We start from the raw sequence: 17674 nt of genomic DNA, 5'->3' as shown, positions 1-17674 counted from the left end.
TCTTTGGTGATAAGATTTCCATCTGATATTTTTGGTGGACTGGTCAACTGGGACTTAAGAGATGCATGTGTGCAGGAAGAGAGAAGGGAGGGGGGTGTCTATTTCCAGCTCTGCCACTGATATGCTGAGCGACCTTGGTCAAATCACTTCATGCCTGTCGCTACCTACACCCCGTATTGTATGGGATGTCAGATTAATTGATTGCAATGATCCTTACTTGATATAATCCATCAATCTGAAACAAGGAAATATGCAAAATGTTCTGAGCTCTGAAAAGTGCTCTGTGAAAGCTAAGTGCTATTATTAAGTGGTGCCTATTGGTAAGACTCTAGATTTCTGTTGCTGGAATTAATAAAGTTTAATTTAACAAAATGTTTAAAAAATCTGATGTATTGACCTTTCTCCCACATATGCTGCTTGATTACTTTTTTTTACTTTGCATTGTTCTCATCCTACACAATGAACACACTTGTCAGTTCCACTTTTGTTCTAAGTTTCTAGTTGATGTATCTGGCATGTTCACACACACTAGGACAGTGCAGCTATGCTGGGGTTGCAACGCCAAGAGTGACACGTGCATTTATTAATTTTTTTAAAAGACAAGGTTGAAACGTAAAGGAAATACAAGAAATTCAAACATTTATCTTGGCCATGGGTTTCATAAAAGCTTTGCAAACCCTGGGAACTGGACTCTCCAATCTTCTGGATTTTCTAATCTTTGTACTGTGTAAATGTGAGATGATGCCTCTCCCTGGACAAAGCAGGTAAGTCAAGAGTGACAGAGGGGCAGAAGAGAGCGTGGTAAAATCCTGCATCACTGTACCTGATCTACTGCTAGAATATGCTTCAGTGGAAGAAGCTAAAGTAGGGATCCAGGAGCTCTAACTTCCTCTGGGAAAATTGAAACCAAGGATCAGAGAGCTGGAACAGGGTCTCTGTGGCTGCCCTATCCACTACATTAGAATTCAGCTTGGCAGTACTGGAAAATTAAGATCAGTATTTTGGGCTACTGTCTCTTTCACATAGCAAAATACTGCAGCTGGCACAGTTACTGCTAGTGGGAAGAAAGATTTATTAAACAGCTTTTGGAATGAAAGTGGTCTGTTAATGTTGAAAATAACAACTTTTTTGTATCGAAGTAATTTTCAGATGTTGTGTCTGAGGTAGAGAAACTGATAGTGTCTAACCAGAGCAAGAAAATTCTAATGTACTAGATAATCCTTATCTCCTTTCTCAATGCAAATGACCACTTCAGTTTCTTAGCTTCAAGACATCACAGCATCCTTTCACTGTGGCCTTCATAGTTACACATCCTGTTTTTCTGCTTTCCTTGAATAACTTGAATCAGCATCTCTGATATTTAAAGTGTGGGTGGGGTCATTGGGACAGGAACAACTGGCTCTCATGTCATGGAGAACAGCAGTGTCCCTGATACTTTTAATCAAATTGATAATGCACGAAGTACACTTATAAAACAGTCTGTATTTCTATTATTGCTCCTTTGAATGTAAGGCCCATACATGCACACAGTGCATTATGCAACAGGTAAATGCAGGCTGCTGCCCCCGAAGAGCTTGCAGTCTTTGTTCAGTATTGATGTCATGATGTTAAAAAGTACACAAGTGCAGTTTTGGGAAACCAAACACTTCATAGTGCAATCGTCACGGATGGGAATGAGCAGGCGAACCAGGATGAAGGAAGTATATGAGATGGAAGCAAATGGCAGAATGAAAGGAGGATACACAAATTTTGAAGTAAGTTAGTAATAATTCTGTAGAACTAATCTCTGCATAAGATTAACTAGGTTTCAATTATATGATTGTGGTTACTTCCCTTTCCCCTGGCTTCATTCAAACTCAGCCTTTTGCCTAAAATGTCACATGCAGGTAAGTTTTTTTTCTTTCAGGCTTTTTCTTTATTAAAACATTGAGATCCATCTTACAACCAACTTTTACATAAGAATTTGAAAGGTTAGCTGTTTTAATCTTTCCTGCCTTGTGATAACTCAGAGTGGAGCTTTTCTATTGTGTTCGTAAAAAAAAACAAAACAAAATCAGCTTGGACTATTTCTGGAAAGATGTTTGTTAGTTTTTGGGTGTTAGTCACCGAGGTTTGGCAAACTGCGGAAAGTATGCATGATCCTATCCAGGTGTTATATTACCAACATATTGGTAGGAAATTGATTTTTTTTCCCCAAAAAAGATTCTATTTGTTCCTTAGTCTAAGTTTTAAAACAAGTCTTAACTGAGCATTTTTATCAGCTGTCTTTGCATAAGACAACTACAGGCATCTTTCTCCAAGACTATTATAATAGCTGCATAGTCCAAATACCCATCTTATCCACGTAGATCTTATCCACCATTCTGTAATGAATTTCTGATGTTGAATTGGATACAACTTTTTGCCTGTGAATATGTTACTCAGTTTTGTCCATTCCTTCATGAAACGTTTAGTTTTGTGAAGGTTGTTTCCAGAATCACTGATGTCTAAACAGTTAAATAAGAACAGCAAAGACTAAGAATGGTGCACACTTTATAAGGAGAGATGGTACAGAAATCCACCAAAAATCATAGCAGAGCTATTGGCCATAGGTGAGTTATATTTATGGTATATTGTCATGAACAATAGAAGAGAATCCATGTCAGAATCTGCCAGTTTAACCCGGTTTAACAAAACCCATGTAAAAGGGGTGTGAACAAGGCCTTACACTATAAACACTTGGGCTTTGTCTGTGCATGATTTTTTTTTAATCAATTACACTATATAGGTTTGCAATCTGTACAACATAACTGGACAACCCTTAATGTGGATATAGACTGTTTTGAAAGTCCAACTTGAAATGCAGAATTTCTTTGGTATCTGGCACCAAGTAATACACAATTAAAGAGGAGAATTAAGACTAAGGTATTAGACACAGGTCAAATAGAACTGGATAGGATGCTTGGTGGTAGGAGTACTGGGGCAAAGGTAAGGAGGCTTACAGTATTTCATTTTTGTTTGACATGTGTTCTAGTGTTTGAGTTTGTAAAATATGAGCCTTATGTTAGAATAATCATACTTTCTCAGGTTTCTTTCTTTGAAGTAAGTGATTATTGTTTTACAAGACTTTCTGATTTCATGTCTATAGGCAAATTAACTCAGGTTTAACAAGTTTCTCAGTAACAATACTTAGTAGGCATTACCATGCTACATTTTGATCATATTGAATAAAACTTGTGTGACTTGGGGCAGGACTCACTGTCCCAGATGGGCATAAATTAAAGGTTTAGTTTCATGTTGGGGTTCTGATTATATGACAGTGCATATCACTCTTGTATGTCTGATGCTGCCAGAACTCTTTTCACAGAATTGCAGGCATTTGATCTGGAGTTTGGGAGAAGGGCTTATTAAAATGCACTTATTTTTGTTGAAGCAGGCACATGTTGCTTGACCCACAATTTTGAGAAGCTTTACAGGAAAGAATTACACAGTAGGGAATTTTATATAATAATAATATCTCATGTGTGTAAGGATGCTTATCAGAAGATTTCATCCCAGACTTGCCTGCCTTTCCTATCAAATTGGTTTTCAACCGTGGAATAGGATGCTGCGTTTCAGTAAATGGATATAAAAAGCTCATCTTCAAGCCAATCCTTGATTTGTTTAACAGTAACTCTTTTAAAATGCTTACATCCTATAATTTTTAGCAAAAATAAAGTTAGTTATTTGAAGAAACAATTTTAAAAAGCCCCATAGCTTTACTGATCTCAGTTTAAGAAATGTAGTAGATAACCACTTCCTGAAAGAGTAAACTGGTTCCTCCTCTAATTTTTGTGACACTCTGTACAGTCACTCTTGTCTGTTTTTTTCTTCAGCTATCTCTCTTTTTTTCTGTTGAGATTGAAGTCTAGAGGCTTGTGACTTGTTTTATGTCTTATTGCTGGCCTCTGTAAGACCTCTCTCAGCTTTTCCTTACTTTCCAGGGAAATCGCCTCCCCTCCCAAGAAATATCCCTCTGCATCACTTTAAAATCTTTAAAAATATTTCTCATTTCAACTCTATTTTTTTCATTTGTGAAAAGAGCCAGGCCATACCTTGGGCCTGTTTTATACAACAACTGATCCTGGCAATATTCTGATGCATAACTTTCGTTGGGTATGAGGCACAGGCCTGTTGCGCTCATGCTGATTTCTCTTATTTCTCATACATTTAATTTGGTTTTCATTTGGTTACACATCTCACTTGTAACAGGAAGGCAAGGAACCAAAATGTTGGCCTGTACCTATGTGCAGCTATGAATTACAGCAGTCAGTTACATTGTGCAAAGGCAGTAATTCTCCCTTCCAATTGTGATTTTGAAATAGGATGTTCAGTGAGTTTTGAGGGTTGAACCACAGGCCGGATTCATTCCGAAAAGGAACAGCCTGCAGTGCTGATCTCACATTAACTCCCAAATTAAAAAAAAAAAAAGTCATACAGTGAATCATACAGAAGTAGGGCTGGAAGGGACCTCCAGAGGTCACCTAGTCCAACCCCTTGCCTGAGGCAGGATCCTCCCTTCTCAAACCATCCCATACAACCATCATCTATGGTGCAGACAGAAGTTACTGAAGCTGCTCTGTTTTGGTGTGTCTTCATCTGAACCCTCTTGCAATGAAGGTTCAGATTTACATGGGACTGGGTCCTTTTAAAGTGCTCTGCAGCTGTGCACTTCTGTTTGGTCATGGTTGTAGAGCATTTTCAGAGGCCATACTAGGTGAAAACTGTTCATTTGGTCTGCACCTCTAAACTCGACACAAGACTGCACCCTCTTTGTTTTAAAAAGAAAGCAAACTGCTACCAAAGTAAAAAGAAAAAGAAACTAGCAGTGGCCTGTTGGCTACTAGAAGAGGAGGCTATGCATCCTCCTAGCCCACAGCTTCCTTTTCAATAGTCACACTTCCCAAGCCCCTGCCTAAGACCTGCTGGCAGTGACTGTGGGTGGCTAGGTAGGATGAAGTCTAGTCTTAATTTGGGGGACTATGCAAAGGGAAGTTATGAGCTAGGACAGTGGTTTTCAACCTTTCTTCATTCGTGAACCCCTAAAAAATCTTGCTGACCCCTCTGAATGGTGTGGGGGGATCTGCATACTTTTGATCCATCACAGTCATCTTTCATGGACCCCTCAGACACAGCCTGCCAACCCCAGGGGTCCACGGACCACAGGCTGAAAACCACCTGTTGAAAATCATGCCCTTCTCTTCTGGCAGCCAACAGAGCCCCGCTGCTCTCCTTCTCCCCCTCTTGGAACCAGGTTGCTTGCTTTTTAAAGCCAAGAAAGAGGGTGAGTTGAGTTGAGATGGTTTGTCTGAGGCGGTCCGGATAGGGCTGAGCCTCCCTCAGACAGGGAGATGAGACCTCTGGGGGGGGTCCCTTCCAGCCCTGCTTCTCTCTCCGGGGCTTGGAAGTGTAGGGAAAGCTGCAGCCTGGAGCCAAGAACAAAACAAAACAAAAGTTTCTTTTGCTTAGAAACGCTGGTCCCATCTCACTTGCTAGTGTCCTGCCTTGTTTCCCTGGATCCAAGCATCCACGTATGCATTTCATTTGCACTCGCACGGTGTACTACTCCTTCCATCCAGGAAGAGCATGCACACACCAACTGCAAATGCTTCCTCAGCCTGGCCAAGGGTGCTTTTCAACCTGAAAACTTGTGAAGAAAAGTTTCCCCAACTCTTTAAGCTACTCTAATACGAGCTACCCTATTCGCCCCAAGAACCTGGTCTTTCAGTCACGCTCGGATTCCTTTCTCTCTGATCCCAGCCTCATTTGCACAACACCAACTTCTCCCACCAGGAAGGTCTAGCCCCCCCCCCCTTCAGCTCTCCTGCCAAAGACGAAATGTGACCAGCTTTGCATTCTCCTCTGCCTGAAGAAGGGGGCGTGTGGCCGGTGGAGGAGGGCTTTCTGCAAAGCTCTCCTCAACGCCGACTACACAGCGAGAATCTAGTGGCGGAGCTCGCCGCTCCCTCCCGCCCGCAACCTGCATCCCTTCCCCTGCCCGGTGTGCCTCGCCTCCCTCCCTCCCGCCGGGCGCTGAACGCGTGGCACCTGGTGGCCGCCCGGCCCCGGCCCGCCACAGCGATGCTCCCCGAGGCGCCGCTGGCGAGGCGCGGGGCGGCGGTGGCGGTGGGGGGCGCAGGTCGCCGCCGGCCAGGGTGGACTTTGGCTCGTTCTTTCCGAGGGAGGCGGGGAAGGAAGGAGCGAGCACCGCACCACACGCACAACCCCAAACTTTCCCCGTAGCCCCTCCCCGGGCCGAGCGAGGGATGCTCCTTGCAACAGGCTGCCGCCGCGGCCGCCGCCTCGCTCGCACGTCCCCGAGGGACTCGAGCAGGAGCAACACGTGATGCGCCTCCTCCGCGGGGTGAGCGGGGCGGGCAGCAGCGCGGCGCGGCGCAGCGCAGGGGGCGGGCGGCGAGCGGGCGCAGGGCGCTCCCCGGGGCCCCTCTCCCCTGCTGCCGGCTGCTGGCGGGCAGGCGGGGAAGTTGCGGGGGAGTCGCTGAACTTTGCACATCCACGGCAACGCCATTTTGATTCCCCCCCCTTTTTTTCTTTTTTTTGGGCCCTTCCTTTTGCCCCCCCCCCACCCCCCGGCCCCGGCCGTGCATCCTCCTCCTCCCGGCATGTCTCGGCGCGGCCAGCCCGGCCCCGGCCCCGGCCCCGGCCGAGCCCCACGTAAGTACCCGCAGCTCCCTACCTGCCCCGGCCGCGAGCAGGACCTGGCCCCTCTTCGCTGGGGACCAACTTTTGGGGATTGTTTTTTTTCAGGGGGGTCCTTTTACTTTTTCTCCCCTCTTCCCCCCCTTTCTACTTACTCGCTTGGCTTTTCTCCCCCCCCCCCCTTTTTTTTTGGACGGATTCAAGTGTCCTTTTAAACAACCAGCACAAAAGTTTGGCCTGGCAGCGCTGGGGAAGGATGAGTTTGAGGCTCTGAAGCCTCCCTCTTCCCTTCCACTCCCTCTCCTCCCTGCCTGCCTGCCTCCCTCCCTCCCCCTTTCTTTTTTTTTTTTTTTTCCTTCCTTTCCTCCTCTTTCCTCCCTTCCCTGTTGCAGCCTCTCTACCAACCATCAGCAGCAGCCTTTTGCCTGCAGGACCTGATGCTCATCCATATTAAACCGTCTGAGTTTAGGAATCCGGCCAGATCCCATCTCTAACCTCCCCCCCTTGCTTCTCCTGCTGCAAAGTTTATTTTTAACCAACCACCACCACCCTTTGGAGGGGGCTGCGAGCAAGGGACATCTTGAACTTCCCCTAAACTAGAACCATTTCCCTTTCTTTCCCCCTCTTCCGCCCCCAAACCCTCTTTTTTTTCTTTTTGGAGAGGGGGGAGAGGCAGCTGGATTTACAAACAAACCAACCAAAAAGGAAAGCCCCAAGTTGGGATGAAGAAGCCTCTTTTGCAGGTAGAACAAAACAAACAAACACCAAGTTTCTTTTTCTTTGCAACGCTGGTCCCATCTCCCTCTCGCTAACTTTCTGCCTTGTTTCTCCGGCGGATCCAAGCATCCATGTGTGCCTTTCATTTGCACTTGGATACCTTTCTCTGCCCTTTCTTTCTTGCTCTCCCCTCCCTCCACCCTGGGGAGGGGAGTTAGGGACCTTCTGCTTGGTACTTATCCTTTTCCTTCCTCGGCTGTCTCGTGGGAGTGGGGGCAGAGTTTGTGGCCTCTTTATTTTAAGCGGGCAAGTTTGGGAAGAAAGGAGAGAGAGAGGGAGTTTGGGTGGGGGGGAGGACTTAGCTTTGCTTTTCTCTTTCCTGCACTGCCATTGTGCTGTGTCACAGGCACATCTGTGTGTGCGCGCGTGTCACAGGCACATCTGTTTGTCACAGACACATTGTGTGTGTGCGCGTGTGTGTGTGTTTTTTTTGGGGGGGGGAGAAAGAGGACTGTATAAGTTTGTCTTTCTTCTGCCCTGCCATTGTGCTGTCACAGGCGTGTGGGTGGGGGGGAGAGGACTTGTAGGTTTATCTTCCCTCTTTCTTCTGCCCTGCCATTGTGCTGTGTCACAGGCACATCTCTGTGTGAGTGTGAGTGTGTGCGCGATGTGGGGCCCGGGGGGACAGGCGCACGCAGGCACGGTCCCGAGTTGCAGGCAGCATCCGAGGAGGAAGCGGCCGGGATCCGCGCGGCGAGGCCGGTACCCCGGGGAATCCCTCTGTCTCTCGCTGGACCAGGCTCCGGCGCTGCCTCCCTCCCCTTTCCCTCCCTCCCCGGCTCCTGTCCGTCCCTGCCTCAGCCGCCCAGTGAGTGGGGAGGGGGTGTGGGTGGCGGTGAAGTTTCCCCATCTCTGTCGGAAGAAGGACTTTTTTTTTTCTTTTGCAAAACAAAGTTTCTCTCCCTCCTCCTCCTCCTCCCCGCTCTCTTTCTCCCCCTACCCCATGTTGATGTGGACTAGTCAAGACTCGTCTCTTAGGAAACTGCGACCTTAATCGTTGCTAAGAAGCAGGGGAGGGTTTTTTTTCTCTCCCCCCCCCGTCTCGATCAGCATATTTTTCTCTCTCGATGGCTAAGTGGGGGGTTGCATCGAGGATGCAGTTCCTCCTCCTCCTTTGGGCTGGGTGGTTAATCATACACGAACCTGATATCCCTTCCTCTTCTCCCCCCCCCCTTTTTTTTTCAAGGTAACAAATAATGAGTCTGCAAAGTCTCAGGGCTTGGAACCAGCCCAGGGTTTTCATCGGTGGACTTGCTAGACTTTTTTTTAGCAGGAGAGGGAAGCAGCAGTGCTGGCCATCCCTGCTCCACTTGAGCTTGCTAGTTGTGCAACAGTGTTCCTAAGGAGGAAAGGGAAAAAGCAAAAAAAACCCCCAACAACCCCCCCAAACCCTCATCTTGTTGTTGGGCAGAGTCGGGTAGCTGCCGAGAGGAAAGCAGTTGGAAAGATGCTTAACTTTTGCAAGAGGGGAGGGCAGGGTGGTGGATTGAACTTTGGCATGTAGTTGATAAGTTTTTCCTCTGGCTCTCTCTCACCCTCTTCTCTTTTTTTTTTTCCTTCTTTTTTTAACCTCTTAGTTCCATTATCTTTCTTGAGCGCTCTGCCCTGCATCCTTGGGTTATAAAAGAGGAGGAGAGCATTTCTCCTTGCTCAGCACATTTGTCCTCCCCTGCTCCTTACTGGTTAGAAGATAGGACGCAAGCTCAGATCCGGATGAGCAGTTCACATTCCATTACGAAATTCAACACGGCTTCAGAGCCAGGAGCAGCCTTAGCAGCAGCACCAGAGCTTGCTCACACACATGCTGCACAGCTATGCGCTTCCCTTTCTCCTGTGGGGAGAAGGAGAATATTCCCTCTGCCCCCCAAAAAAGGTACAAGACAATCTTGGTTTTGGGGGCGGGGAGAGGTTCTTAGCTCCATGTATTTATTCTTCCTGCTGTTAAGATAGTTTAGGTTGGATTTGAATCATTCAGGAATATGGATGGAAAAAGTTTTTTGTTTCTGGGGTGGGTGATAACAGAAAGGAGCCAAGAGATGCTTTCACCCTGCAAAAGAAGTCTCTTGAAGTGATTTCTGGAAATAACACCTTCTGGAAATAAAATCTTTTACCGTTGTTTCCCGTGTTTTTTAGATAAGATCAAGGAATGGTTATATATTTCTGTTATTACACTAGTCAAGTATCTAGTTTAATGTGCTATAGAGAATAATCTTAACTCTTAAGGGTCCCCCCCCAATCCTTACACTTCAAACTCCAGATTCAATTAGTCTTTTTTTAAATGAGAAAATTGTTTTTTTAACAACTTTAGTAGAAGTTGTCACAGATGCAGTTTACCCAGCCATCTCTGAAGTTTATGATTAAAACCTATTAGAAGGTTGAAATTCTTTGTTGAGACCAACTGTTTTGAAGCACACAAAGTTAGATACCACAGTTCCCTTTTTCCATGCGTTTTTGTGTGTGTGCGAGGGGGATGCAGCCAGTGACTCATGGTCAGGCCAGCCATGTTTGTTTTAGGTTTTAATTTTCCCTTTGAAGACTTAGTGGTATATTCTTCTCTTGGTGTGTCTGCATAATGCCTATTAGCATTAACGGGAGTTACGTACATCCAGGGGAGAATAGAGCCTTTTGTGTGTTAGCAACCCAGAAGCAGCATGAACCCATCATCCAATCAGTCAGGATAACACTCCTTTTTCAATATTCACGGGTGGACACACCTAACATTCTTCCTATAATGCAGATAGTCTGACTTTTTTTTTTTAACTTCATGTGGAGTACGCATTCATATTTAGGACTTGGCTGGTATTTTGTAGTTCAAAGAAAATTGACATTTTAGGTGAAGTTTTGTAAACCCCCCTTTCAAATTAATTTGCATTGGAACCATTAGCATATTCTGATCTCACCTGTTTATCAATTGGTAATGCAAGTTATTTTTAACCATTTTTGGTACCCTTTAATTACTAGTCACCCCACACTTCTTTTTTTTCCATAGACTTTTTTTTATTCTTGCAAAATGTGCCTCTTGTGGTTTTGGTGTTAAAGCGGACTGTAACGCATGCAGATTCTAAAACCTGCCCTCTCCAGCCAAGTTATCTCTTTCTCCAAGGGTATGAAGTTTCATTTGTTAGCAGATTTCAGTGTAGTTGAGCGTCTCAGTCTGACTCAGATGGTACAGGTGGTGCATCCATTCTTAACTGTTTACATCATTCAGTGACCTTTTGATCATATGTTCTTTATTTTGGAAGTGAGGGTCAGTCTCTGGAGTTTCAGAATTGGGAAACGTTTGCATTGGGTGTTAATTGTCCCTTTCAGTGAAATCCTTTTAATATCTTCTGGCAAATGGAACATGCATATTTTCCATGGTGCTTTTGGTTTTACCTTTAGGATTTCATCACTTCTTTGGGTTAATAGCATACAGTGTTCACAACTGCACCCTTTTTCAGGTGGTTCAAGCTTCCTCTTAAATAGAAACAAAGCTTGGTCTGTCTTCGGTTGAAAGTCTTCTGAAATAATAACTGATCCTTGTACTTGCATTATATAGATTAAAATATATAGACAAATCCCTTTGGTTATATTCATTATCCCTTGTAAAAGTAGGTGGTGCTTAGAAGGTCATAGGATAAGTGTTGCTAAGCAGCTAAACAGAAGGATGCTAAAATTAACCCAAGTGTATTTGTAAGGGATTCACTTTTTAAAGTTTTAAATACTTTTTTTTAATTTACTTAAAGTCACTATTTTCAGGTGTAAAAATTATATATTTTGGAGAACATGTTTAGGTACATGAGTAAAATTACTCACCTTAGTAACCTATTGGGTCTTCGGAGACAATCTCCTTCGTAGGAGTCAATTTACTCACGTGCCTAAACAGTTGCATGTTTGGGCCCCTGAAATGCGCCCTTTACAGATGTCCTTGAAGTTATCTGTTGTCCATTGCTCCATGAGCATCTGGTATATGTTGGATAGCAGCCTGTATGGACAAACTGGAAGAAATAAAAGCTGCAAAGATTCTACAGCCATAGGCAGAAACCAAATAGATTTTGTTGGTTCAATGAAGTTGTACATCCTGTTAGGCACAGAAAATCCTCTTTTTTTTTTTTTTTTTTTTTAACGTGTTCGTGGTTGATGATCACTTACTTTGCACCTGTATTTGATGTATAGATTTAACAACTATGAAGTCACATGAAGTTTTTGTTTAGATGTTGGTAAAATTCTTAATGAAAAGACTGAGGTATGTTTGTTACTGGGCAGTATACAGACTAGTTTGTGGTATACTGGCTCAGCAGTATTAAGACAGTAAAGCTCTTCTAACTGATGCTCATTCATCTCTTTTAGTGAGCAGAGCTTAAAATAGTGCTGCTGCTGAAAATAGTGAGGATGCCTGTCTTTAACACTTGTTACTTTCACCACTTTTCTGAATTCAAACAAAATAGTTTGTCTTTTGCATTATCATAAATGTCTGTACTTTATTTATTTTCCCAGCACAGCTTTCAGATGCATTTCATAGGAGCCATCTCAAGTTTAGAAAAGGGTCAGTGTCTGCTTTCACTGTGCTCTTTTAATATAACTTTAATTATGGCTGTAGTGTTCATATACCCTATAACTTTGCCAGAGAAGTGTCCTGGGAGATCACATATAGAATTTGGGGGAGGAGGAGGCATATTCTCTCGAAAGGAAACAATGGGAATAGTCAGTTTCTTATTGTTGGCTGGGAGATCTGATCTGTTAGGTTGATGCTGGAAATTAAAACGGACTCCTTTGAGAGCTGTAAGGTGTATCTTTTCCATTTCTTATGTCTTAAGTCATTGTAGCTACTGGCTTAATACTTTGTGAATAAGAGAATTAAGATGTTATGGGTGAAAATATAGTTTAGGTTGAATAGAACTTGTATTTGCCCATCTTTCACTGTTGATGTATGGAAATGGGAAAAATAGGAATCTACACAGCTTTGCCCAGTCACGTTTCATTTTTAGCGTTTAATTACAAAAGAAAATAGGTGGGGTGAGCTGGGGTGGAAAGTGCTATACTGTGGGTGGGATACAGTGGAATAGGAGCTGATGAAAATTTAACTTGTTTTGTTCTTCCCTGGTGTGAAAACTTGGTGGTACACCCTTGATGCAAACCCAGTGCTAAGATTTTCTCACCTTAAGGGATCCTTCAGCCTCACCCCGGCCAGCTATTTGTTTTGTGTATCAGCACTCCAGGCATCCTGACTTAAGAGGGTGCAACATCCCATCTCTGGAGAATTATTATTTTTTGTTGTTTTGTTGTGTTCTCACAGATAGCTAACTCATTTAGAGCTCATATAAGTATTGCTTTACTGAGAACTAAAAAGGCAGAGCTTCACAAAGAGCTCCTGGGTTTGGGATCTTGTATCATCAATAGGAATAGTTTGCAAAGAAACTAGTTTGAAAGAAGGAAAGAATTGTGCAGCAGATTTCTGCTTCAGGGTAAACCACTGTACAGGTGGCACAACTCCTTTTGTAGCTGTAGGAGTTAAACTAGAATTATCCTGATGTAACAGCAGGGCAGAATCTGGACCTCTGTTTCCTCTAGCAACATGGAGGCATTCTGGTGTATCTTGTTTTTAATGGTATTTCAGCTTTCAAGTTGGGCAGCCTACCAGTCAATGAGGGTAGTTGCCTCTGAATAGGTGCTTTAGACAAAAGAAGTAGGTGACGGGTGGAGACTGTTTATTCAGTGTGATTCAAACAAGCAATGCTCAGAGACTTTGAAAGCCTCTGTAAAGTCCTAGAGACAGAGCAGCTGAATAACTTACCAGGGATTCACCTGGGGACAGACTTCTATTGGGGTGGTAGGAACTGAGTGGAGAAAAGCTGTCAAAATCCATCCCCCTGCCCCCCCCTCAAGCCATTGTTAGATCCCTCTACTAAAATTGGTTCCCCTGAGGGGACAAAGGGGCTGTGCTTGATTTTATTTTTACTGACTTCTTGATGTTTGCATAGCATAAGTTTTGTGTGGAAGAGTGCTGAGTTTAGAGCTCACATGCCACTACATTTCTTAGCTAACATCAGTGGATTGCATATGGTGTTTTTTCATCACTTTGGGTGTGAGGGAGATGTGAAACTCTGGTATCACTTTTGTTTTGCGTGACCTCTATCAATCAGACTTGAGTTATTTCTAGATTTTTGTTAAAGAATATTTGTAGAATATTAAGTGACTTAGAAGTTTATGTTCCCTTCACTTTGAAAATGGATCTGCTAAGTTACTGAGCAGGGCCAGACACAGGCGTCGACAAACCAGGTGGCCACCCGAGGCCGGGACAGAAAGGGAACCTGAAAATTAAGCAATACGCAACAAAAAAATAGTTATCTCTGGTGGGAGGGCGACACTAAAAGTTTGCCCGGGGCCGCCAGGAGTCTTGGTATGTCACTATTCCTGAGGCGCTTTGAAATGTTTGCTTTTGGTGGTCTAATCCTGTTCTTATGCTCATTATGAGTGACTTGCTAACATTATGTGAAACAGAATTGTGGTATATTGCTATAACTGATTATTTGATGTGTCTGGTATAGGCCCAGTTTTGTAAACGGTTATCTGCTTTTTTCCAGATACTTTCGCAAATGTTTTTGCTGCAGCTCATTCTAAAACAAAAATCAGTTTTCACAGAAGGCTGCAAATGGATAGGCACCATCATTTTTTTTCTAAAAATGGAAGATGAGAAAACTTTGACAGCCATTTTTAATGGCAGTTCATTTAGCCATTTAATTTTATTTTGCTTTTTAAAGATGAAAGGAAGAAAAGTATTACATCCTTAAAAATGCAGATGCCCTTCATTGTTTATCAGTGTATAGCTTGTTTCAGCATCTTTTTGTATTGCTTTGCCTTTGTATTGTGTGTGTGTGAGGTAGGTTGGTGTGTACAAATTTGAGATTTTTATATTATACAGCAGTGCATATGATTTGCTGTGTTGCATCTGTAAACTTGCTCCATATGTACATTGGCATTTCCATACTTATTTTTAAACTTCCTATTTTATAGCTTAGACAACTTGTTTTACATTAGTGCTAGCAAACAGGGGCTCTTTCCTTTATTTTCTTTGAAGGCCTCAGCCAAAGTAACTTTGAAAGTTGTCAGGTTTGAGTGGGAGGAGGAGCTAGAGATGTACTAAAATTGCTGGGAGGGGGGAGCATGCATCTCTCTGCCTGTCTGCTTGTCTGTCTTCCTTTCTCTGCTCTTCAGTCTTAAGAAAAAATACTCTACTGGCAGTAAGGGAGTTATTATAAATTCTTAATTGCTTTTCATGTTTTGAAAACATGAGAAGCAGCCAAGATATTAATGGCGCTATACTATTCTGCATCTGCGTGTGCAGCTCATTCTGATGTCACTTAAACGGTATGTCTGTCCAGGGCAGTACATAATTGTGTGTTTCTAATGTGGTTGCCATGTGCATGCTGTGAAGTTATAGCTCTCTCCAACCATGGAGTTACCTTGGGTTCTTGCTTGTTTTAGCAGTTGGTGTTGCAACTCTTTCACTAAAGTCCTTAAAACTGGTTTGTTTTAAGTGAAGATGCTGAAGTCCAGGAAAAGGGATTGAATATTATAGAAGTTAGAGGTAGAAAAGACTTAGATCCTATTAGATGCTCAAATGCAGTGTTATTTCACCCTGTTTGAGTCCGTGAAGAAACATTAACTTGCTTACTTTTGTAACATGCCACCAACTTATCCTGAAGACTAAGTCACAAATAGCCGTGAGCAGAGATGGAGTCATCCATCTTCTGTTTTCTAAGGACTTGAGCAGGGTGGAACAAAATTGCACTAAAGGAACTAAGTCCCTTTAGGCACCTAATACAGGGGCTGGCAACCTTTTGCAAGGTGTGGGGTCAGAATGACCTGACTCTGGTCCATTGAGGGCCAGGTGGTTTTGGCAGTACATCAGGGGTCTTTCACTGTGCCCGTGCTGGGGTCAGGTAGCTGGGAGCTGTCCTCAAGCTGCTGCTGTTGCCCAGCATTCTGCTCCTCCACTGCAGCGTGGCCTCAGTTTCCAGCCTGTGGGGAGCTGTGCTGGGACTAGGTGTCTGCAAAGTGCGTCTATGCTGCTGCTTCATCTCGCCACTCCTCCTTCCTCTTCTCTCCCTCCTACCTGCAGTGCAGGTACAGCTGCAAGCTGTCCAGCCCCAGCACAGCTGGGGAGGCTAGGGTGGGAGGCGTGGAAGAAGCAGCAGTAGTGCGGACTCAGTTGGCAGCTGCCTAACCCTGGCACAGCTTCCCCTAAGCTGGAAGCTGTGGCTATACCTCCACTGGGGAGTAGGGGCTGGGAGAAGTAGCAGTGGCATGGATGCAGCTCCTAGCTGCTTGGTGTCAGTGCAGGAACAGGCAAAGCCCCCTACTGCAGTAGTATTGCCAAGACCACCCAGCCCCGTGCAGACATGGGTGCTGCCACAGGCAAAGTCCTCCAGCTCTGTAGGCCAGGTCCAGTGGCTCCACAGGCTTGAACTGGCCTGCAGGCCATATGTTGCAGACCCCTGACCTAACAGGTGGAACAGGATCCCTTCCTTGGGAATAGGAATAGATGGAATAGGATCTTTCATTTGCACATGTGAGGTATACTTCTCACAGCTGGGAAACAAGGGAAATGAGGGGTAACTACTATTTTTCTGTATAATTTTCCTTCTTTACTATTTGGAAACAAACTATTGCTCTTGATCAATAAAAAAATGATTTGCATAACAGCTTCAGACAGGATTTGTTTTTTCTTAGCAAGATGTGCCAAATAGATGTCAGTATATTTTTGGGGCTTTCAAGTAAGACCTGGAACTGAGGTCTTTGATGGCTTCTGGAAACTAATCCCATAGCAGTTTTCCCCATCTGCTAAGCACCATAAACACTATTCTTACCTTGTTATGTTTTAAGTAATCACATTGCATCAAGTTGTGGTTTATAATCGAGGGAAAACTCCAATTTAAATCACTGGAAACTTTGCTTCAGGATTGAAGATTTTGGCTCATTCTGTTACCCAATCTCCTAAATTCCCTCAGCCCTCATAGGAGAAGCTTTCCTTCCTCCCTTGCTCCTTTTCAAGTTAATAAATAAATAAATACGCCCAAACTGGATTGCAGCATGCAGAATAACTGCCATGTTCTCCCTAATTAGAGAATGACTTTCAGTGGCAGGTGAAGTGATCTATATATATATCACAGTGAACCTGGTAGCTCAGGAGGAAGTCATGCAGATTTTAAACTCTGTAGGAGGGAGCCAGTAGAACCTAAACTCTGTAGTCGGAGGCTGACTGGGGACCTGGTGGCTGCCTACAAACTCATCAGGGGAGATCAACAGCAAATAGGTAGAGCCCTTTTCTCCCCAGCACCACCTGGGGTGATGAGGAACAGTGGTAATAAGCTGATGGAGAACAGGTTTAGGGTAGAGATCAGAAGGCAATATTTTACAGCTAGGGTGGCCAAAATCTGGAACCAACTTCCCAGGAAAGTGGTCCTTGCCCCTACCTCGGGCAAATTCAAGAGGAGGTTGGATGATCACCTGTCTGGTGTCTTGTGAACCCAGCATTCGTTCCTGGCTGTGGCAGGGGGTCAGGCTAGATGATCTGATCAGGTCCCTCCTGACCCTAGCTACTATGAAACTACAAGGCAGGTAGTTTCCAAATTTCAGTTGCAGAGCTGTTAGAGCTTGGCAGCTCTTTAAGTCTAGTCGATCTGTATTTTTCATGGTTCCTCTTTACCCTGAGCAACAAAGTCCTAAGGTGACTCATCTAAAATGCTCTAAAATCAGAACATGAAAGTTAATGTTCTCACAGGACCATTAACTGGGCCATATTGAACATGTGTTGGGTTTCTGTTCTCATCTTGCTTTTACGTGTTTAATGTATAACCAACAGCACATGGAGAGCCACACCTGGCCTCATTGAAGTCCATGTCAAAATTCTTACTGATTTCAGTGGGCAGAATTTCACACAGGATGTACTGTGCAGCTGATTTTGACTTTTAAATGCTCAGAAGTCTGGAAACTAAATTCTGGACCGTTAACAGTGTGTTAACATAATCCACTTCTGCATGCACGAATATAATTGGTCTCTAATATCTCAGCATCATTCTAGGAGCTTCTTGGATAAAAGACTGTTCTCAAAACAAAGATTGCATCCTGTTTTTGGACTCATCCAATCCACATTTTCTATGATTTCTGTGGATTTGGGGTATGGTAACTTCATTAGGTTTTCTGCACTACATTTTTTCTCCTCCTACTTTGATCTGTT

At 43.9% G+C, this 17674-nt stretch overlaps 1 protein-coding gene across 7 annotated transcripts in view; it reads left to right on the top strand.

The window, feature by feature from the left end:
* Nucleotides 1-6010: 6010 nt before the first annotated feature.
* The window catches only part of RREB1 (ras responsive element binding protein 1), a 144880-nt gene continuing 133216 nt past the window's right edge, over nucleotides 6011-17674 (top strand). For 2 of the 7 annotated variants that reach the window (XM_090039330.1, XM_090039329.1), the window contains exon 1: nucleotides 6011-6382. Coding sequence is in view for 2 of the 7 variants with exons in the window: in XM_090039325.1 (XP_089895451.1) it covers nucleotides 9169-9328 (160 nt within the window). In the remaining 5 variants the exon portion in view is untranslated. The other 5 variants (XM_090039326.1, XM_090039327.1, XM_090039328.1 and 2 more) reach the window with 4 other exon arrangements.

Source organism: Crocodylus siamensis, chromosome 3 (assembly GCF_052110815.1).
Source record: "Crocodylus siamensis isolate JL-2025a chromosome 3, ASM5211081v1, whole genome shotgun sequence".
Lineage (NCBI taxonomy): Eukaryota > Metazoa > Chordata > Crocodylia > Crocodylidae > Crocodylus > Crocodylus siamensis.
The sequence above is the reverse complement of the archived record's forward strand: the minus strand, read 5'-3'. Positions and strand labels throughout refer to the sequence as shown.